General features: G+C 37.8%; 1 protein-coding gene across 2 annotated transcripts in view; it reads right to left on the bottom strand.

Annotated features, from left to right (window-relative positions):
- PRUNE2 (prune homolog 2 with BCH domain) overlaps positions 1–24,466 on the bottom strand; it is a gene marked incomplete at both ends in the record, with an annotated part of 143,577 nt that overhangs the window by 101,204 nt on the left and 17,907 nt on the right. For both annotated transcript variants that reach the window (XM_082497848.1, XM_082497849.1), the window contains 3 exons: positions 5,424–5,587; positions 6,916–7,118; positions 7,594–7,698. In XM_082497848.1, the coding sequence (XP_082353974.1) occupies positions 5,424–5,587; positions 6,916–7,118; positions 7,594–7,698 (472 nt within the window). The remainder of the gene's footprint in view (positions 1–5,423; positions 5,588–6,915; positions 7,119–7,593; positions 7,699–24,466) is intronic.

The following is a 24,466-nucleotide window of genomic DNA, read 5'->3' as shown; positions in this document are numbered from 1 at the left end:
ACAGCATTCTAAAAAAAAAATTAAAAAAATCCCCCTGTACTGGGCACTGGTGAGACCCCACGTCCAGTACTGTGTTCATTTTAGGCCCCTCACTACAAGAAGGACCTTGAGGTATTGAAGCGTGTCCAGACAAGGGCTACGAAGCTGGTGAGGGGTCTGGAGGACAAGTCTTATGAGGAACAACTGAGGGAACTGGGATTGTTTAGCCTGGAGAAGAGAAGGCTGAGGGGAGACCTTATCACTCTCTACAACTACCTGAAAGGAGGTTGTAGAGAGGTGAGGGCTGACCTCTTCTCCCTGGTGACAAGTGATAGGACGAGAGGAAATGGGTTCATGTTATGTCAGACGAGGTTTAGATTGGATATTAGGAAAACTTTTTTCACTGAAAGGATTATTAAACATTGGAATAGGCTGCCCAGGGAGGTGGTGGATTTGCCATCCCTGGAGGTGTTTAAAAAAAGGGTAGATGTGCTACTTAGGGACATGGTTTAGAAGCGGTTTTGTCAGGGTGCGTTAATGGTTGGACTTGATGATCTTAAAGGTCCCTTCCAACCTCGGCGATTCTATGATTCTATCTTCAAAGAGCAAAGCAAACTTAGAAATTTTGAGATTCATCACTGAATACAAGAATGAAATGCAGTCACCCTGAAAGAATGCCTCATAACAGGCAGACATCTTAGAGAGGTTTTTAAAAGGCTATTTTTCCCACACATCACAGCAATACCGTAGTGCTTGCAATTACTAACTTTTCTACTAGGATGAAAGCAAGAAAAGTGTGCTGCTTAAATTAATAGGGTACCAGCAAGCCCCAAGATCAACATTTACTCTTTCTTCATTCTTTAATACTATGCTCATCAGCAGGAAAGAAAGGCACACACGCCTTCCTCCCAGGCATCCCCAGCATCCCTGCGAAGGTTAAGATTCCAGATAGTTTAGAAAAACAGTTCACTCAAGATACTTTTTGCTTGGCCAAAGGTCAGTAGCCCATTTAGTCATGTGCTCTCTTGTAAGTACCTGCTGTAAAAGAGATACATGGACTCAGAAATCTCCTGCAGATTTTACTGAGTGCTGGTGCAACTCCCCCAGGGTTTCTGAAAGCATAATGGAGGCTGCTCTGTCTGCTGACAAGCACAGGAAAAAAGAAATATATAATTGGTAATACAAGATTCAATATTATTTCTTGTGTACATCACACTACATTACAGATATTTTTTTCCGAGGGAGAGGTCACTAGAAAATAGGCTAGTACTCTTAAAAAAAATGTGCATTTTATTCTTTTTTGCAAAGGATTTTGGAAGTGGAGCACTAGTTTTGCCAAAAGCAATTGCTGTGCATTAATATTAAACATGATCTAATGAAGGCAGAAGTCGTTTTGGGAAAACATTAAGAACAGCACAAGCATCTCCTGAATTATAAGTTTATGGCTGAGAGAAACAGTACAATGAAAATATAGGCATTTCTCCCATCGAGGTTTTGTTCCATGACCTGGAAAAATAAAGGACAGGAAAACCAACAGTCCCTCATGGAAAAGGTATACTTCAACACTCCCCACCCCCAAAAAAACCCACAAACCAGAACTGTAACACAGAGCCAAGCAAGCAGTCTTCATTGTAATTAACAGGAGAGACACAAAGCTGGAATAAAAGGGGGGAGCATTGCCTCCAAGAAAACTGTTTCCACACATAAAACCTAAAGTATCAGTCCAAACAAGTCCAGCATTTGGTGCAGTTCAAAATGCTCCTTTCTTTTTGGCATATATATTAAGGATGCACCAATTAGGGAACATGTGAATCATCAAGACAGAACAAAAAAAAAAAATTGGCATCATTCCCACAGCCCTTAAAAGGGCATTTCTTAACATTTGTCTGGGTGGCTACAATAACAAACTGATCTTCCCTAATGAAAGTCAGACTGCCCCAACAGGGCATGAAAAGACCTCAACTATGCAGCTTAGAACTAGCAAAAGCAGATTCATGTGAAAAAAAAAAAAAATTGCTGATGCTCTTGCTATAAATCTGTCTCTATTTACATGTTGCAGTCTGCACCTTGTGGCATCCTTCAAGGCCTTATACAAATAAACATAAGGAGGCATTTTTGAGAGTGCACTGACCCAAGGTACCTGACAGTGAGTGTCTGGAATCACATCCTTGCCAGCTGGCTGCAACAGAAAATGTAATGATTCAGCAGTTTAATGGATCTTGAGTTTGGCAACAGTCCCCTTGTAAACATCTCTGGGGAAATAAAATAATACAGGCCCAAGACTCTGGCAGGTTCTGTAATTGTTTGCTTCTGGCACGAATCCAGGGACAGCACAAGCTCTAACTTAAGGCAAATATGGCTACACAACACTCTGACTCTCCAAGCAGGCTCTATTCAAAGCCCAAGGGTAGAATTAACTTATAGCATGTCTGACGAGGAGACAAAGATACCAGGAAAGCATTCAGCTGAAAAAAAAGTCCTTAAATATTAAACTGCCTAAATCAATAATGCTCAGTTTCACAGGAAAAGTCTTTTCTCTTGACTTTCTTTTTTTTTTTTTTTTTTAAACACAGAAGAAGCAGGCGAAGTTTGTTAGAAGTTGAAATATGGCACATTAGAAACATCTGCCTTTGTTATTAAAATTTTTTAAAATTGCTAACAGACTATAAGAAAAAAGAAGTTTGAAAAAGAAGCCACTAATGAATCTGTCACAGCCACTATGTGCTAATTATTAAAACATGAGATATTTGTATTATCTTACAAATCTTCTAGCAGAACACTCACTGGAAAGTCATAAAATGAAAGATGAGTTTCCAGCTCACAGACTAAGATGTTAGGATCTCTCAGCCGTTTTATGAAAATAAAATCCTAACTCTTAGCACTTTGACTTCTACTTTGGCCTTCTGTTCTGAACTTCCTCCAAAATTTATGCGTACTAACAACGTACAGATTTACACCGGAAGCAACATAACAGTGGGAAGAACCAAGTGGGACCTTTTCATTGGCTCTACGCCCATGGAGCGCCACCAGAGAGAGGGGCCATCTTGTGAGCCTTTACACGTGCATTTGCTGCTGGTGAGAACGAAGCAGCCACCCCCCTCCTTCCAGACCATGATATGCGGTCGGTCCCTTTATCTCCCATGCTCACCAGTGAGACGAATTTCAAAAGCTACACATTATAGGCAAGGACTTTGACAAAAGGCCATAATATATACAGAGAAACACAAAAGCTTGACTTGGGTAGGTTGTATTTCATCTTTTATTTTCAGACTGCTTGTAGTTTGATCTGCCATCTACATACATTTATATCTAAGATTTTTTTTTTATCTTATCAAAACCAGTAAAGGGATTCACTGACTCTTCTGAATATGCAATTGAAGGTTCGTAAGTACCAAAAACCTCTTCTATTTTAAAAGACCCACAAGAGGACTCACCGTATTGCTTAGCCCTATATATGTACAAAGTGCATTTCTGGGAGAAGCAGAAAACCATCAAGTCACAAGCACAGCTGTGTTTTGTTGTTTAGGCTTTGTCAATCGCCTCTTATACCATGCAAGACAAGGTATGAAGGGACTCCTGTATCCACTAACTTCCTCGAACATGTGCTACCACACGCAATAATTAAAATGAAGTTACTAATTTGTAAAAAAATTTTAGCTACGATCTCCCTCAAAACTGGAAGTGCTATCTCTAATGCAAACACTTTGAATATTTCTCTAATAAAAGCACTTTATTTTAATTTGGATACAGACAGGAGAGCCAAAATACACGGGCACTTACAACTATGTGTAGTACTTGAACGTGTTCTTGTTCATTATTCAGAGCACTGTCTCCTGACTCTTTCCACCACGGAACAGGTATATTGAAAGATCCCCAAAAGCCTTTTTTGGTTCTGCCTCCAAAAGCAACTATGCTTGGTCTTTTGCCTAGATGCCTGGATAGCTACTCAACCGAAATTTGGAGCTTACAAAAATTTTTCATGGCAGGTTTACTCGAGCTTATTATCATGAAAAGATACTAAAAGAGCATGCTAAATGCTGTGTCACTGTTAATGCTTCTTCTATGGAAACATAAACAAAATAAAAATTACCTTTTGTAATTTCTCATAACATGCTCATTACATTCATTATCACAGTGATGAGCACAATGACAAGCCAATACTCCCGTTGCTTCTAAAATCTAGGCAAGTTTTCATAATCTTCATTAAACATGCCCACATTAATTCTTAAAAGGGCATTTAGCAGTTCCAACTGAAGACTTCTGCTGCAACAAATAAACTGAGGAAACAGTTTATGCAGACAAATATGAAAATACTCCTGACTGTTGAAGCCTGTCATGGTTTTGGCTGAGGATGAAGTCCACATTTTTGCTGGTAGCTGGTGTGGTGCTGTGTTTTGGATTTGGGATGAGAACGATGTTGATAATGCACTAATGTTTTTGTTTGTTGCTCAGCAGTCAAGGCCATTTCTGCTCCTCATACCACCCAGCCAGTGAGCAGGCTGGGGGTGCACAAAAAGTTGGGAGGAGACACAGCCGGGACAGCTGACCCCAACTGACTGAAGGGATATTCCAGACCATGTAACAACATGCTCTGTATGTAAAGCTGGGGGAAGAAGAAGGAAGGGGAGGATGTTCAGAGTGATGGCATTTGCCTTCCCAAGTAACTGTTACATGTGATGGAGCCCTGCTTTCCTGGAGATGGCTGAACACCTGCCTGCCCATAGGAAGCAGGGAATAATTTTTTTTTGTTTGTTTGCTTGCACGTGCAGCTTTTGCTTTACCTATTAAACCATCTTTACCTCAACCCATGAGTTTTCTCAGTTTTACTCTTCTGATTCTCTCCCCCATCCCACCATGGGGAGAGTGAGCGAGCAGCTGTGTGGTCCTAGCTACTGTGTGGGGTTAAACCACAACGAAGCCCCATCCTTTGTGCTCTACTGGGCATACCATACAAAAAGGAGAATGCAAAGAAGACTTGATTATAGCGTTTTTAAAAACGAAAAGTTTCGCATCACGCCATTAAAACATCATTCTATAAAAAGGTACCACCATCAGGAGAAGCTTTAACGTGTAAATATTAGATTCCAATCCATACTGTTGTCCACAGGCAGGCAGAGCCAAACTGGTAGCACTGCACAGCCCCTTGAATCGACGAACTGCACAGCTTTTCCAGCTACCCAGCTGGTGTGTCGACAGCTCCATTTAATATTCTTGTCTAGTGATACAGCAAAGACCTCTCATGCCTATTTTTAAATGCACATTTTTAATATTCAATATAATGTTACTCTTTAACAAACTCTTTACTCCCTGCTTCTTTTATGAAGCTTCCCGTGGTCTTTAAAGGGATTGTTAACCAAAGAATGGATCACACTCTTTCTGCATGAGCAGATTCCGAAACACTCCATTAAACCTTTCAGTATTTAATATAAAGAGTAATCTCTCACCTCTGAGGAGATAAGCCAGTTGCTGAGTGATTAACTCTGGTGCCTCTTGAAGAATTTCTTTTACTACTAAAGAGGAAGAAGACGCTTGTAACTCCAGGCTGCCGTCACACTGCTCATCTGGATTGATGACTTTGACAACAGCTGATTCCAAACTTTTATCCTCACTATCAAGCAAATTTAAAAATTATATATATTTTTCTTTCTAGCTGCTTAGACAACACAGTAAAACAATGCAAAAAAAAAAAAATTTAAAATTCTGGACTATAACACTATTGTTATTGCTACTTGAAGTCTGCTACAAAGCCAAAGAAAGTCATAATGAAGTCCTAAAATTGTAAATTTTTTAATGAAGTGTTCACAGTGGTTTTATTGCTTGATACATCACTAACTACTAAGACTTAAATGTTCACATTTCCATTATCAAAATCATTATAATTAACAATTTGAAAAAATATTTCTGCATGTACTGAAAATATCACTCTCTATATAGGGGAGATTTTGGATTTTCCCCATTGAATATTTTGAAAATTTACAAAAGTTATTTTCTTTTTTTTTGCATTTAGACACTTTAAGTTTCTGCTTAGAATAGCAATAACAAAGCCAAACTATATTAAACTATATTTAATAATATAAAATGTTAATCCTAATTCTTTAGAAGGAAGAAACACAGGAAGGGGTAAACAAAAAGCAAATCCTATTGATAATTTTACTTTGAAAAAGTGAATGACGTACTGATCTGATTGCAGTTAACAAATCAATAGTTATGCAAATTATGCATATGTCTCATTTTAGATTTTCCCTATTTTTATTCTAATCTGCAAACCCCTCAGAGTCAGATGGGGCCATAGCACAACAGGATGTTACTTCTCTTAAATGAAGCTCTAAAGAGAGTTGGAAGTAAACAGCATCCTTGATTCTGGGCAAGACAAGCAGACCATTATAAAGAGGCTCCCTATAAAAAATTCACTATAGGCTTGTAAATATTCCCTCTTAAGTTGGGTATATGGACTGTGGTCTTCCACAGAGCAACTCTGAGCCTCTGGCGCTGAGAACATTTGGAGAAAAATGCTGTCGTTTTTAAGGGCTGCAATAATCTAACAGCCATCTTAACAGCACATATGCAAGTATGCTGGCCATCTCCAAATCAGTGTAAGAGCCTTACTGCCTTCAGCGAAAGCTAACTAAGAAGCAGGAAAAAAATCTCATCTCTTATTTACTGGTCACAGGAAAATTCCAAACTATTTAAACTAAATTAAAACATCCAATCTAAGCTGTGTGAAAATACAAGGAGTTCCATTAAAAGTACAGAAAGATGACTATTTACTTTGTTACATTCAATGGACATAATGGGAGACAAAATATATTTTAACTTACTTTTTTTTTTTGTCTGTGTTAACATAGCAATACCAATACTAATGCAGAAAAAATGTAAAATATAATTTTTAAAACTGCTCAAACCCACATAAGCCATCTTGTACATACAACGCAATACCTTGTCAGCATGTTGCTGTTTACAAGTGTTAAAGACAATTTCCCTTCAGCATTCAGCTGGTGCAAATTGATTTCATCTCGGAAGATATGGAATGACTCCGGGATATTCAGCTCCTCCAATATAAATCTTGTCTCTGTGAGGTAGCTAAATTCTCTTCTTGGTATGTTCAACACGGGTAAGCATAGAACATCAGGAGGACTGACCTGTAACATAGGTGTGCGTTTGTCAGAGTGGCATAATATAAGGCGTTTTTTTTATTATGAAGATGTTTTAACAGAGTGAGCAACTAGAAACAGTCTGAAATTTGGTTTTTTTTTTTTTTTTTTCCCTTTTACTTCGTTTTTTAAAGAAACACCTTTTGCTTTTTTTCTTGTTCTTCTGTCTCTGCCTCCTACAGAATCACTGGGAAACAAGGAAGGAGAGAGGAGAAAGAATCGTGTACAGGGGTGATTTTTTTTTACTGCTATTGAATGAGCCAGCTTATACCCACTCATTAATTTTTGTGTAAAAAGAAATGTAGATTGTTTCTATTTAAAAACCTCACCTCTGATTATAACAAAATCCAGAATAATGTCCAGAATAATATTTTTACAGTATGTTTTAACTGACTCAGCAGTAAGATGTCTGTAACAACCTGGAACAAATGAGTTAAGACCACTTGGTCCCTTTTTCCATTACCTTGTCAAGAAAGTAGGCATAGGCCAGAGTAGAAATGAGTGAATCCAAATCACAGGATTTGTTCCCGAGAACAACATGGACTTTCTCCAGGCGTTTGCTTCTGTTCTGTAACACATTAGAAGACAATTGCAGTGAGTGACAACGGTGAGAAAAAACAAAGTCCCATCACCAGGACACTTCAAAAGACGAGTTAAATATGGGGCATTGCTCTCAGTCGTAGTGCTCTTCACCACTGGCTGAAGGAATGCACTTATTGTGGGATCAGGCATGTTTCCTTGGCTTCACAGCTCCCAAGCAAGCCAAGAAATATGGGTTGCATGAAAGACCTCAATTTAGAACCCAGATGAGATCTAAACTGACAGCCCCTAGCAGCTAAGTAACAGATAAGCAGCTTCGCATATATGCGGAAAAAGCTTTTGAAAACACTTCACAAATCTAATAAGAAAAGCAGTCCCAAAGAGTGTGGAGATACACACAGCAAACTGTACAGCAAGTTGTAATTTTAGTTTTCCCTTTTTTCTTCTCTCAGCCGAAATCAGTAACTAGACAAAGTTAAGTGGTTTTCACTCTGACTCCTCAGAAGCTGAGCACACCTGGTGAAGCACTGAGAGCTTTCAGTTGTTCTCACTTGCAAAGGGAACTGAGTCTGTTCTGCATTTAATAAAATTAGAAGCCTTCCACGACACGAAGAAAAGACAGACCAACTGTGCAAAAGCAAAATATTGCAGGGAAGCATCTACCTTCTTCATAATTGCACACACAAAATGTAAGGCGATGTTTTTCTCTCGTGCATGTCATTAATGTCAAGCTAGCTGCATGGAAACATTGCAGTTTATTTTCTTTTAATGAGCTATGCTTCTTAATTTGAGAAACATACTCAACTGACGCCAAGTAGATGTTACAGAACCAAATATATGGAATTGAACATTTTTGTTGTTGTTGTTATCAGGCTGATAAACTTTTTGTTATTTTTAATTAGGATTCTGGATATAAAATAAAATTTTAATCTTTCAAAAGAAGTATATATTTAGCATACTATCCTCAATAATTATAAATGGGCAAATTTTTTAAACCAACCTTTTTTTCTCTGTGTCTAATCTTACCTCTATCTGGATATAAGGAAGAAACTTAGTTCTCTTTCCCTTAAATGGAACACAGCCATCAAAATACCTTTGGGTAATAAAACCAGGACACCTATTCTCCATTCCCTCAGTATTGGGAAAGACAGACAGCTTTCTGAAGAATATAGTGTCTGGAACAGGCATGTTCATTTAAGCTCTAGCTCTTCACCAGCAAAAAACTGTCTTCATTTCCCTCTTTTCAATATATTTGTCACATTGTTCTTCTGTAGCATACATTTCTGATTGATCAGCCACCCTAAAGAATTGTAAAGTTCATAAGCCGATCCTGTTTTAGTATTATTCACTGTATAGCAGTCTTTTTCTTTAGGTACATCAGAATTGCATAGCAATTGACTCAACCCTGAAAAAAAAGGAAACTGAACAAACTGATAAATTTATTATTAAATCTACAAACTCACCCACCTCTAGCAATCCAGTGCAAACAACAATACAAAAAATTTCAAGCCATCTGATGGTCTTCTGTATCTACATATTTTGTACCTATAAAACAATTTGCTTCCTCTTGCTCATATTCCACAAAACACTATCCCATATAGAACTAGCAAGGATCCTCAAAAGCGATCTGAGTTTCAGGGATGAATGACAGACTTATTCATGTCATCAGGTGCATAAGTGTTTTCTTTTGAAAAAGTAAGACATTTTTTGCGTTGTCTTTAGAAATCAAGTTTCTGAACCCTGCACTTGACTTCTGAAGAAATGAGAAAAGCACGGCTATAAAGAGCAGAATACAAAGAGAACACAGTGCAGCAAGAAAGCTCTGGAGACCACCTCATCATAATCCAAACAGGTCAGCTAGCCATCCGAGGACTGATTTCTTAACTCCAGCATGCCAGACCCTCATCAACACATATGAACCAGAACAGACTGTGGAAGGAGAGGCCATCTCCCTGGACTGTTCTCAAGAGCTTAACAAGAACCCTGAGATGGAGCTTATCAAGCCGAGTTTTTAATACGACAGTAAGCAGACTAACAGGGAGAGGGTGTATTTCTTGGTTAGGCTGTAAACATACTGTCCCTACAAAAACTACCAGTTTCTTCTGGAATATTTCTGCCTAAAACAAACACGCAGTCAAGGTAACCTACTAGCTACTGACAAAACTCTCCCAAAGGAAAGGGAATGGAAAACAATTTTCTTAAAGTATTCAGAGGTTTCTGTTGCACGGTGCCTTTTCTCTGGTCACTCCAGAGAGAACATAATTTTGTTCATCCACTACAATTGGTTATTTTAATGATTCTACCTCTACTTGAGTAAGAATCTGTTCATTTGCACACGATGACCCCATTTCACGCCCTAATCTCTCATCCATGACTTTTAGCAAGGTGTTTTGGCAACGGGCTTTTTCTAATAAAATATGACAGCTCTCCTACTAATGTTAAAAAAAAAAAAGTCAACCTGCAAGCTGTCTTAAGTAATTAAAGCTTCTATTTCAGATTTCAGGGCAAAAATTGGCCAAAACAAACAGCAACAAAAATCTGTGCTTCACAGACTGATGATGTAAGACACACTGATGAGAGAAGTGATAGTCCACATACTGTTTCACCAGGCTGAATAATTTTCCTTATTACAAAAAAGTGAAAGGCTTCCACTACCAAATCATGTATTACCAAACTAATTATTATAAATAAAATAAATTTAATTAATAAAGCTGTAGAATATGTTTGGACAGGTAATTCTTCCTGTAGTTCTGGAAATTCGTAAAGGGAACAAAACAACAAAAACAACCTAAAATATCACTCAATTATTACTAGAAAGCACAAGATGTTTGATATTATTTTCCTAAATGAACCCTCTGAACAAATATTCTTATTGACGTAAGCAATCTGTTCTCCCAAAGACAAGTTGGATTCAAAGATCCTTACGGGTCCCTTCCAACTCAACATATTCTACGATTATATGATACATTTCTAGAAAACAGCACAAATTTGGTACAGATAAAATAGATCAGGCTGGCAGACAATGTGCACCAGCCTCAGTTAGAAACCCCATCTTAGTATTTGCATTCACATAGTATACGCTGTCCCATTAGAGGCAAAGTTAACAGGAAGATTAGAAGCAGCAATTCCCCTAAGCACACACTCCAAACCATCGATCCGGAGCTACGGTCCAAGAGCTGCCACGTACAAAACTGACCAGCCTAGGACATCTACAGGGAAGCGCATAAAGAGGTACACGCTATCCCTGACACAGCTCAGTACATTAATACTGAATTATTTACCTTCCCATTCCCCAGTGATAACCGCCAAAATAATTCAGTCACACATGAAGATCACACTTGCATAACCTATTCACGTGGACATTTTCTACTCCAAGCATCTTTATTGCTTGAACTGGCTATTTATCTGATGCCAGAATCACAGGCAATGTACTGATATTTTAATAGATTACTCAAGACAGCTATGTAGCATCTCCCCCATTCTATTTTAACACAGGAAACGTTCTTGTACCAACACAACAGATATTTTATCAAAAGCTTAGTGATGACCACAGTGTTACACAAGTGAGTTATACAGTGATAAAAAAATTCAACACTACTGCAAACATTCACCTTAGCACAAATGGGTGACATCTACCAATTCTACCATAGGGCTATAAAAGCAATATTTTTAACCTTCAACCTGATTTGCAGCACCTTAGAAGTTTTGTAGAAGTCCGTACTTTCAGCATGAAAACTCTTCCGCAGATAAACATCACTGGCAAAAAGACCCCACCATCCACGCATAAAAATTGTGAGGTACTCATTCAGGGACAACCAGGTCTTGTAGTTTATAACCACTACGTTACTTACTACAACAAGCAATCAAAAGCCAGCAAGAAGGAGGGTAGGTAGATCTAAAGTTAAGAGGAATAATAGAATAAATTATTACAAATCTATTTTCATATTGATTAAAATGATATTTTAATGATATTAACCCTCAAAACAACCTTTGTTTTCGTCTTCCAGGGCTTAAATCCAAACTTATCCACAATAATATAAACAGAATGCTGCACAAAAGGAGCATTCCCTGTAACACGCTGTCTTTTGTGCATATTTGGAACAAACCCCTCAAACGCTATTACTCTCAACTCTCACATCAGACAATGGTTGTCAAAGAGCATATAAAAGAAATGGCATTCGCTAGCTCAGGTGACACCTTCAGCTCTGACAGACTGGTGTGGAAAGTTTCCTCTGTTAAGTTGGTACCACCTCTTCTGAAGCTGGGGGAACTGCCTCCTCAGCTTCTATGGCTGCCCCCTGTTCAGAAACTAACAAGAAACCATCATGAGCTACTGTCTGTTGTTGTGACTTGATTTCGTCTCTATTTTTTCTAGAAGATCATGGCACAAGGTAGACCTTCCACTGACAGGCCTCAATGTGCTATCTTAAAGATCAGTGATATCCTTTTTTCACCTTTCTTGATCTCTGCTCTTCTATTCACCAAGCATAATTCTATTCTCTTCTTTCCCCTTTTGCAGGTCCAAGATACGTGATTTCACCAGCATCTCCTCTCCCGACATGTGGCTCCCTGAATGGCTTTTTAGTATCTTACTACTACTTATTAATAATAACCTTTCAAAAAGTATACTCTCCATAAAAGCAACCCTGAAGTATGCCCTCTCAGGGCCACCTAAGCTTACTTGTTCCATCAACTGCTTCCTCTTCCATCAACTCTGATAGAGCTAGTCTACCGCTTGCTAGTCAGCCAGCTAGGAGAAAACCAGGCACGTGGACGTGAGGCTTTGTCCTCCAGGTCTTTCCAAGCATAGACCCCAGCAGAGAAGCCCACAAAGCTTTAGATGCACAAACACTGTGAGACCTAACTGCAACCACAACCTACCACAGCTCAACCTGAGAGCAATCATGAACCCTCATTAGCTCTACGAATTAAAAAATTCAAGAGGTTGATGATGAAACTGGAACTCATAAATTAAACTACATAAGAGACCACTGATTTCTTTTAGCGCTGATGGGTTGTTCAGCTAGATTAAAGGTAAATCATAAAATGCATGAACACTGTGTGCCTGGGATAAAATGAATTAAAGAAATGTATCATTCTCAGATGGCATCAGTCAGGATAACTCAATTCAAATCAGACTGCAGAGATTAACATTCACTTATCATGCTCAAAAAGGATATTTATAAACATTAAGCTACTTCTGCAATCTAGCAAGAGGTCTCTTCTGATACTCTGACACTTACAGAGAAGAGGCTCATATATCTGCCCAGTTTTGTTGTCTTTAATCACATAAAAGCATTAGTATGGCAACTTTATCTTTATGCAACTGTAGTCAAAAATACTTTTTATAGGTTCTTAAATGCATCAAACAGCTGATTCATTCAAACATACTGCATATAGTGACAATCAGATTTGCAAAAACTTTGGCTACGAAATACTACTACAATATGCCAATCAAAAATCAGATTGCCTCTTCTTTTTTTCTTCTATTAATACAGAAGCTGAAATAATTCTGCAAGATAAGAAATACTGAAGACTTCTTCTAGTATAAACAGGAACCTCTACAAAGCTTTCACTGTCTCAAGGCAGAAATTTTTGTTCTTTTCCCTCTCCTTCGTACACACACACACACACACACACAACCCACACAGCCACACACAGCCTTGCTTTCTAAGCCACTATCTTCTTTTTGCTCAAATCTCACTGGATCTTCTGTCCTTCAACGGCAACAAAATCACGGCATTTTGCTGCATGGGATGAGACAGCGCTTGTCAAGGATAGCAATTCTTCAAAAGAAGAAGCTATATGGCTCAACAGAAGCATATTAACAAAGAAGAAGCTGCAGAGTCACATAATAACAGTGTCAGATACAACGCTGAAACCCTTTCCAACCTTATGGCTGAAGCGCTAACAAGGGAGCATGGCTGCACAGACATACTTAGCTTTCCTGGAAAAAGGAAGGCTTTCCTTTCCCGTGGGGAAAAAGCCTAACTACCCGGACCAAGGACAAGATAGTAACAAATACCGCAACTGAGATTTTAATTTACTTACTTACACAAGAGAGGATTACTGGACCTACTCAGTAACTTTGGAAATGTACCTCCAACCCAGAGGTACAATTTATTGAGTAGTGATTTTGGAGTACATCCTGCATCTGCCTTATAGTACCAGGCAGCATTATGCTTCCGTAGGCCTGAGGGCTTTTAAGTTGATTATCCTTCTCTGTTGTCAGAGAAATGGCTTTAAGCCAAGGCAAAGTTAATTTAATATTTTATGCAAAATTCAAGTTAGTTTAATATTTCATAAGTCTTTTCAGAAGAAAGCTCTATACTGGCCTGGAAAAAAAGATGGTCTCTTATCCTGATAAGTCTTTGTTTTCTCTTATTTTTGAGGACAGATAAAAGTCCATTATATTTCTCTGCCCCTGCAGCATCACATCTGTCATGTACAGTATAAAACATACATTGCAGTTTACTGTAATAGTTTTAAAGCACATGGTTACATAGTGGACTCCTCCCTAAGGAACACAATTTATTAGAGAAAATTTCAAGCATGCCATATTTTAACCACTACCTGTTGGATCTACATTGTACAACATTGCTTTACTTATGGATCTAAAAAAAAAAAAAAAAAAAAAAGGTTTTCACAGCAAACATCAATCCCACTAGCAGAATAAAATATAATAAACAAAAGGGCAATTTTCTAAATCCCCACCATCTGCTTTTGTATGGGAGATACAGCCTTACAAAAAAGATAAACAAAAGTGGAAGGGTCATAAAAATTCAATGCCACCCACAGAAATGGTTGAATAAGCATAAAATACCGTCTGATATTTTGTGTTGAACAAGAGCTGATGACAAGACTATGACTCATCTGTAACAAAGACTAGGAAAAGGCCTTTGCACCTTAGTTGCGATGCATATAGAACTTCCCTGGGGCCTAAATGATACACCCATTTCACCCGGTCTTATCTGTACTCTCCACTTCCGACAGGAGGTTGAACACAGCCTTGATGAACAAGCATTATTGGTCTTCTGAAGTTAACACTTTAAAAGCCACATTTAAGACTTAAGAGCTTGCTAAAGAAAGTTTTATTTAAAAATGCCGATTCCCCAAATCACACTGTTCCATAGAAATATGCTGATCCTTCAAAATTAATAATGGAAATGAGGCAGATTAATTATCTGGCACTCCAGCCAGGCAAGGAAGTCCTGTCCTTAGATTGTTCCTGGAATTTCCACAAGAGAGAAGCTCTCTTTTCCAGTCATTCTAATCAAGAATTGGCATGGTCAGCTATTGCTGCTGAGAATTCAGTTCAATATTTCTGCATTACCACCAGGCTCTGATTTGGCATTCTGCAGATAGACAAACTTCACAGTGTTCAAGAAAGAATTCCTACCAACTACAAACATTTACTCTCTTTTCATTTTTAATTAATTTTACAGCATATAACTGCATGCAAGACTGGTCTGCCTGTTATTGAAACACCTTCAAACTTATCACATAAATTTATTCACATTGTGAAAAATAAAAACAAACACTGATTTCTTCACGCAACTTTCAGTTGAAAAAGAATAGTTGGAGTAATTAAATAATGCAGCAATGCCATTTAAATAACAAAAGAAGCACCAGATAATTAAAAACATCAATCAAAATCTTGTTGGCTCCTTTTAAAATTAGATTTATTCCATCAATTGGTTTGGTGTTGGTAACCCACCATGCTTTATAAGCTTTACATGTTCACACTCTCTTGCTTCTCCAAATTTTTGCCTGTAGGGACAACTTTTGAGACACCACTTCAACTGGATCATGGGGTGTAAGTATACAGTATACCCAATAGTAGTATCTGGTTTTCAAAAGGGGTCATACACAGGGTACACATACATGCCCACGTTCACACACATTTTGGAAGCATGACTTTGGCATCATCCCAATTTTGCTGTTACATGAAGATAAAACTCCCATTAAGTCTGACAGATATTAAATATTCTTTGTCTCAGGGAATTAAAGAAATTGAATTTTTTATAACACAAGATCAACAAAGCGAGGAGGGGAAAAACTTATTTAAATGACCTTCGACTCAGTAAAGATATCACATTGCTCTTCCTGCCAAGACAGAACAGGATATACTCTCATACGGCTGAAAAAGGAAAATGTTCCCAGCAGAATGATTACTTAAGCTTGAATCAGCAGTACTTCAACAGCCCATCAATAGGATTCTCTACCATAGAAGTTACTACAGTAAAAATCAAAGTTGCCCTCTTCCTTCTATGGTGCATTAATTCATTTTTTGTTCAAATTAATGGGTTCTATGCAGAATTAGTGCTCTCACCTAATAACTGAGTATCAGCAACACAGCATGCAGCAATTCCGTTCTGCAAAAGAACAGCTTATATTCCTTTTGTAGGTTATCTTTAGTGTCTAAAGTCAGTCACAGTATATCTTTGAATTTTCAGCTCAAGGTATACAACTCCTTTTCCCTCTCCTTCCCCACTTGCTGCTTAATATGCAAAGGTAAGAGCGGGATGCTTATCAGTTTATAGGACTTGATAGCATTCATGTCCTTTAGGAATTGTTTGGCTTACTACAGGACCAAGGTGTCCCCTGAGATACTAAAAACAAATGAGTTAAAAGTAGGGAGCACATTCACCTGAGGAGCAGAGTGCTCCTGTCATATTAATTGTGTCAGTTCTGTGGTGTCTCAGGAAGTCACTGGTATCAATACCCCCCTACATCACACACTGAGCAGTGGAATGAATTATAGAGAACAAAGAGAAAGTGTATTGGAGAAAAGAGGCAATCTTTTTTTTTTTTTTTTGGTGAAGGCACAGGAATTCAACTCACACAATGAAGTTCACTTACCTGCCTCCGCCACAGACTTAATGTCTGGCCTTAGAGGGTTTAAGAAGTTTAGCTGCTTCTCTGAAATGGTGGAAGCAACTTTGCAACTGAAAAACAAATTTACCAAAAGTCAGGAGGGACTTGAACACTGTGCTGTACAGGAGCCTTTGGAATTGAGCTTCATGCTTCTTAAGCCAGCGTAGCCCTTAGGTGATATGCACCAAGTTGAACAGGAGACTAAACCCTGAAGTGAGCCAACAGCCCAGTAGAAATACCATTAGTGACTATGTAAGACTGAATTTTCTGTGTTTATATGGACAATATATAAGTAGGGTTTACTCTGTTCTTTCCTTTTTTTAATTGTATCATCTTGCAATCTCAATGTTTCTTCTAAATTTTTTATCAATGTGCTATAGATAATATTTCTGACTATACTGCACTCAAATACAAACATTATGCATAGCTACGTTTTCACATTTTCATTTTGTTTCAGATGTTCTGTGTAAAATTCTACCTCCTTTTCATCATGAACTAAATTTTAAGTCATTTAAGACAAACAAGTAGTCCAACAAAATCATAGGCACCATCTTCTCCCTTATCCTAAAATGTATTACACACCTTCAGTTGAGAGAGCAAATCGTAGCTAGGTGAGACGATCAGAAAGCCAAAGTCACTTTCAATTCTGCCTTTCTTGTTAACATGTTTTTATCATACTACAGTTCTAAAATGCCTTTGGCTTTTTACCTACTCTTTGGTAAGGCTGCCTTAGAGATGCAGTATTTTCTTTTACTTTATTATTATTTTAGTCACTCTTTCTTTTTCCACATCGAAAATCAGAAACCAATTAGCAAGTATTTCTCTGCTGTCCTTTATGCCTGCTGCAAACATTATTCCCCAAAAGAATTTCCCCAAAAGCCCTTCCTTATTATTGGCAGCTTCTTTTTCCATGAGGGAATTCTATTATTGTAAGTTTAAGTCCAAGTGTCTTTGTGAGAGATAGATATTGGGTTGATTTGCTGCAGAAGCTCAGCACAGATTAAAAATTATCTTGCAACAGTGTGCTTGTCAGTGAAATGAGAGTGCACTAAGAAATGAACACTCAGAATTAAACTTGATTTTACAAAAACAATTTCTTTTTTTGATTTGGGATGTTATGAGATTATAAACATATGCCCCATTATGAGAAGGCACTGCCTTTTTACTCATACAATAACTGGTATGTCTATACTGTTTAGAACAGAGCCATATACATAATGCATCTGAGCAAGAGAAAATGCATAATCACATTCTTGTATTACTTTTAACATTCATATGCATTTCAGCCTATGTCTAGTCACTAATAAACTTGGAATTTCTGCTGCTTTAGTGTCTAATATGTTTTTTTACATGGATGATATTGAAACGGGAAATTTGGAAGTGATTTATTCAGTAAGTTAAGCTGGGTTCAGGCTAGGGACAGAAGGAATATGGTACCTCTTGAATCCATATGCAAAGGATGTAATCCGTACATCAGAAATCTCCATGTATGGAGCGATTCTCTTCCTCTGGTCATTTGGGTTGTGTCTGAGTTTCTAGCCTGCTCATGAAATCCAAAGAGGCCACTGATATAATGACCCATTGAGCACTTCCTGGAGCAGTTCGAAACCACCTTGGTCGATTTGTCTCAGCAAGAAATCCAATTCAGCTGTTCTCCACCATGACACACCCTCCCCTCCAGCACAATTAAAAAGGCATAACCCAACACCTACGTCAATATTGTTGAACTCAGACCTTCTCACACCACACACAGATGACTGCGATCCTCTCAGTCAATCCCATTCTCTTTTGGATTGCCCACCTTCTACCAGAGCAGAATCAGTGTAAAAAGGTAGTGCTGATGTCTCCAAAGTCAGACACGTGATATTTAAGGGCTGATCCTGCATTCCGTTTCATCAGCTAATGCCAGTGCATTTCTTCAGAAGTCAATAATCTTCAACATATCATGTATTTTGGCTTTTCTGCATTCCACGTTTCTATGTACATTCCCCTTCTTGTGATGGCAAGCAGCCTCCACAGATCTTTCCAAATTGCTCAAAGTATGTTTCAGCATAAACATTACTCAAAACCTTTTCTGAATCAGACTTCCCCATCTATCCTTGAAGCATTAAGAAGGCACTCAAACATATTTCCTTGATACCATTTGGCTCACTGCACATTTTTGCTGTGTTTTAAGCACACTATTGACTGCATTAAATAACCTCATAATCACATTTAAAGGCTTAGTGATCTAGTGCCACCAATGTACTAAAATATATGATAACAAATGCAGTCAGCATTTTCCATACCATATGCTTGTAAATGTTATTCTGCAGGGAACCAATTAAAACTATGGAAAATTTGGAACACAGACATATGGAACAAAACAAAGCAACTTATCTTGTCACCATGGTGCTTGCTCAGTACATCGATTAGGGAATGGTGTGATATTATAGGACAAACAAATGCCAGTTTAATTAAAGTGTGCTGAAAGGCAATATACAGTAGCAATCTAAAACATTCATTTTTGCTGTGCTGATGTTAGTTTTCCTTCTAATGGGATAGAACAGGTAAAATACACTCCTGTAAAAACAAAAAATCCACAAATATTCGTATTTGAAGAAATGTAACATTAGTCCTAATTTATCGAAAAATTTCTTGTTTTAACGTTCAATGAGAAAAGGGCAGGAAACTGAAATGGAGTGTTTGGGTTTCAGGGAAAACATTTAAAATACTGCTAAGGATATTAGATTTTTCAGGAAAAAAGTAAGCTTGAGCAGGGACTTATTTCTTAAATGTCTTTCTATGAAAACTGAGCGCGTCAGGAAAAACACTGAATGTAATCCCTGTATTTGTCCAGCATAATTGACAATGGAAAAACAGTAAAACAACAGGAAGAAATAACAGTCACTTTGGAAAATATCCTCCAGACGAAGCAAAAAGTTATCAGGGGGTAGAATCATGATTACCTCCTACACCTCAGGCAAACGGGGAAAGATCTATAGGAGAGAATACTCTCAAATCTGCATTTCCCATTCCTTCTTCCACTTCAGAGTTCAGCACTGCAATAGTTAAAGTCCCACAATGTTCTTTTATTCCCCAAAAAGTAAGAACCTAGAGGTGATCGGTTTTGGGTAAGGATCCTGCCTTATTACTCCTGTATAGTGCCAATGACACATTGAGCTGACATACAGATGATGATATTGCAAACAGTATTTATGGTGATGATTACTACTGCCCTTCTGAACCACAGCTCCATTTCACATTCTTTTGTCTTGACGTAGAACATATGCGTACCTGAGCCATGTTTTAAATTTAATGTACTAGGACAACTGGTACAGGGGAAAAAAAAAAAAAGGAACAAATTATGTTAATTCTGCTGGTCATCACAGTAATGTTCCAGCACAGCCAAGATCAGTCAAGTATAATAAACAGCACAATAAACACATCCTTCTTATGTAGAGCTAAAACCAAATTGTCACTGTAGCTACCAAAAAAAAAACCCACCTTGCACAGAGGTGAGAGTTTCTGTAATGGTAAATAGTCTATTGAGTGCAGACAGACTTTACCTGCACAGTAGTCCAATTTCACCTCACAAAAGATATGTTATATAGAGGAGAATCATGGAAATAAAGAGTATATAGTATTAAAGATGATCTTCATGGTGACCATACTAACTATTGCTTTAGGAGTATGAAAATAATAGACAAAATCATTTAAAGTGTAATTAAAAAGTAAACTGAAGCATTGTTTATATTATAAAGCTATAAAATAATTTATTTAAAGGCATGTTATGCCATTCATTTCTGTTAAAAGATTTGGTAAGCATTAACAGAATATAAGAAGAATGGACCTAGAGGAGATTTTTTTCGTTTAAGGTTTGGCTCAATTTCACCCATTTCAATTAAGGTTTTCACAATGTATTATTTCAAATTTTATTAAGTAGCTATAAATTGACAAATTCACATATGAAGAGACACTAATGACTGATTAGGAAAGACATCCTCTTCAATGATAGTTTTGCTGAATCCTTTCAGTTAACACAAAAATGGGCAATTCATCATCCCTGGCAAATCTGCTGCCCTAGCCAATTCAAAAGACAACAAATATTTTAGAAAAAGAAGTATGGTAAGGACAAACAAAATATATTACTTTAATATTTCCACTTCACCTTTCAACTGACAGATCAACAATATCTTCTGACTTTGTATTTAACACACCATGGTGTATTTTTATTCTATGGAAAACACTGATAACTGCACCCCCCCCACACGGGGACTTGCTTGATTTTCCTCAACAGTCAAGCTCTTGGTTTTCAATTGAAGAGCACACTGTTAGGAAAAACAGCATCCATTGATTTCTGTGCCTGCTGCAGTTAAGAACAAAGGGTCCAAAGGTAAGGAGAGATATGTAAGCTAGCAAAGATCAATCTGCTTCCTCTCATGCTAATACCTTACTTCCACCAAATCACAAAGCTCTAAACTTGCCTAAAGTGATTCTGAAGATAAAAAAAATCTGAGAGCACAACGTCCCTCCTAGGTCACCTCTTGCACAGACAGAAGTCTTTAAATCTCTGGGGGTGGTGGGAAAAAAACCCACCCAACCAAAAAAAAAAAAAACCAAACCCACCAAAAAAACCCCAAACCTATGTACATACAAAGGACCTATGCAAGTCAAAATATCTGGTGCACAAGACTGATCACAGCAGCCAGACCTACACTTTTCTACTGGTAAAGTCTGAGAACACCAGCAGGGCATTTAGAATTTGCATGTAATTAAACCCTACCTCAGTGACTAGCAACACAACATACTCCATCACATGGACGTTTTAGTATGTGCCAGTTAAGAAAAATTCTGTGTTTCCAGCCATGAGAACGCTGCAAAACATGAACTAAAATTACACTGTATTTGCAAGGTGTTCAAGGTGTTAAAAAAGGGATTCATCATCCTTGGAGATACTGACAAGCATCCAATTAAGCACTCGTCAGAACAGGAATAGTGGTAACATTAGAAACTGGTGATGACTTCAAGGCTTCCAGTGTAAGGTCACTCTCTGTTCTCAATCTGACATTTCTTTAGCTTATTATTTCTGCTTAGTTAATTGCATAAATCTCAGCAGATCAGAGGACCATTACACAGCATTTCACATAATATAAGAATTTTGCACTGAAAGAACAAGAGGAATAACTATGTGTGGCCTTCTTTCCCTTTTACGGGAAGCATGTGCCGGCCCTCTATTGCTGTTGAAAGCATATCTGTTCAGCTTTAAGGGAATTAGGAAAGTCTGTTAAGAAGAAACATGGCATAATTCTTTCCTTTCTTTTACCAGCTAAAAAGAACAATATTTTTCCTCAGGATCAGTCAAAGAGGATAGGGCATAATAGCAACATATTTATACACAGTCGTATTTGAACATTTAATCTCTGGCTTTAGATGGAGTTTGTATGTATAAATACCAACATATACTTGCCATGCCACTCCTGAATAAAAAAGAACCCAGGTCTTAAAAGAACACACTGACTTAAAAGAGATTTGAGATATTCCACTACAGGATTACTCTAACAGATTAGTAAACTGTTTAAATTTATACAAGGACCAACCCGTAGAGGCTTTGTGGTTTGTGTCATCTACTACAGGCACAGAAATATGAGAGAAGCAAATTTTGAACGTGAAGTCTACTTATAAAAATAGACTGTTATGGCTATCAGAGGAGATCCATGTCCACTTGCTGAAGTCACATGAGTGTTGCACTCCTGTGATTTCAAAACCATCTATACAAATACATTGTAATGACTTCAGTCAATTTGGGGAAACAGATGCTAACATTTATGGTAGTTAGTGTCACAATTAGTATAAAAATAAAAAGTTTAGCTTGTATTTAATATTTTTCTCTAAAAACAGCATATAAGGTATATAGATAGCAAAATATATACATGTTTTAACACGAGCATGACTTAAAATATCTGTTTTGTAATGAAGGGTGTATTTTGAAGCATTTGGGCTGTGCAACATGCTTAATTAACACTACCCAGAAAAACTGTAATTTTTACTCTGCTGACGTTTAGTCTGCGAAATCAATTAATGTGATACAAAGTGATAGCTGTGTTTAACAATAAGAGGAAACTCAAAATGCCATTTAAAAATGCACAACATGGGGAAAGTTTGTAACACAGTTAAATGAAATCTACACCTAACTGTTCCTCTTGAATGGAACTGTCTTTTCAGGAACACTTCAGCATAAAAAACAGAATTCAGAGAATGTAATAGAAAAATATTTAAATGACAAAATCTCTTAGTATATAACTCCTCAGGAAAAAATTACAATTGGATATAGAAGTCTGAATACTTTACAAATAGCAGCACACAGAAGACAGGTATCATCCCTGCCCAAGCACTTCCTTCATCTGTCACGGCTAAATGATACCAGTAACACAACAGTCTGTGCCCAAAAATTAAGCTAGCAGAGGCTCAGCATAAACATTCAGAAAGTCAGAAGAAAAAAAAAAAAGAAAAAGGCAAGACATTTCAGGAATTCTGTCCAGAGCAATCATAGCGGTATGGTATTGTTCCCAGATACAAAAGTGCCTTTTTTAATATTATGTAAGTGCAGCTGATTCTCCAAATACCACAGAACTGACATTAATACCAATTACAGCTCAAACCGAACCTCAAATTCAAGTTGCAGAAATAGCATGAAGCTTCGCAGCTTTATGGAACAGTATTAGTATGTTTCTCCTATTTCCTCCGAAGTATCTTTGGTCTTGCCACAGAGTGCTGAGCTGTGGTAGTGCTACTTACTTGATTTCTCATTATTGATCTTGGTAAAGATACTTCGCCCTTTCTTCAAACTTTTAGCCAAGCTCCCATCTCCAAATTACTGAAACTATTGACTTAATTTTTCACTCCTAAATGCCTTTCACTATTTTAAAATATTCCTTTTTTTTTTTTTTTTTTTTTTGACAATTTACACATTTCTATCAAGAAAAGAAACTGACTTTAAATGTCTGTGATGGGATGAGGTTACAGTAACCTCTACGGAGCACAGTTTTATTTTATCATCAAAAGGTAAGATTCTTAAATTCCAGAGGCAAAACTGCCCACAGGTACAAACTCTGGACAGTTTACATGTCAGGCGTTGGTGCATGCACGTATATGTTCATGTAGGCATGCTGGCTATGTTCAGTAGGACAGAGTATCTGTGTATCCTCCTATTTAATAACCTGGAATATAAGATAACTACTTCTTTGTAAGTGTGTAAGACTTTAAATATGAGGAATACCTGCTTAGGAATTAACGCTCCACATATAAGTTGGTTATAGAGAGGGATCCTGTTTTCCATCCCCACCTCTAAGACAGTCCTTTGCCATCCCCACCTCACGGTCCATGCTTTGCATGTTTGCTCCAGTTCTCCTCACTAACAGCACTGCAGAACCAGAACTAATTATGCACAGCTCCACTCCCACTCTTCTGCTGGTTTCCCAGTGCAGCAGCTATGCGGGCCTGAGGACGGGTACAAACAAGGTATCACACCTGACTTACTGAGCACATTCACCTTACGGACTATCATTAGCTAAAAAGAACACATTGCACCAATATTCCGTGTCTTCTTTTTTCTCCCCACTGATAGCAAGTACAATTCAAGGATTTGGCACTAATCCCTGTAATTAAAAAGCAGATAATAAAGAGCTAAAATCAGATTTGTTGATTCTTTTGTCCAGGGACACTTCAAAAGACGCACTTACACAAGACGTGTTTTATGAGATAGAGACTAGATAGCTTTTGTATGGATGACAGCCCACCGTGTCAAAAACAGAAATAACACTGTGGCTCAGCCTGGCCTTCTTCAGAATGCACAGAAACACCTTTCTTCTCACAGACCATTCAGCAGCAGAAGCTACAGGCACCAAAGAGGAGCGGGATGGGAAAACCCATCTCTCTGA

This window comes from Vanellus vanellus (genome assembly GCF_965231255.1).
Source record: "Vanellus vanellus genome assembly, chromosome: Z".
Lineage (NCBI taxonomy): Eukaryota > Metazoa > Chordata > Aves > Charadriiformes > Charadriidae > Vanellus > Vanellus vanellus.
Note: the sequence above shows the minus strand (reverse complement) of the source record. Positions and strands in the feature narration are given on the sequence as shown.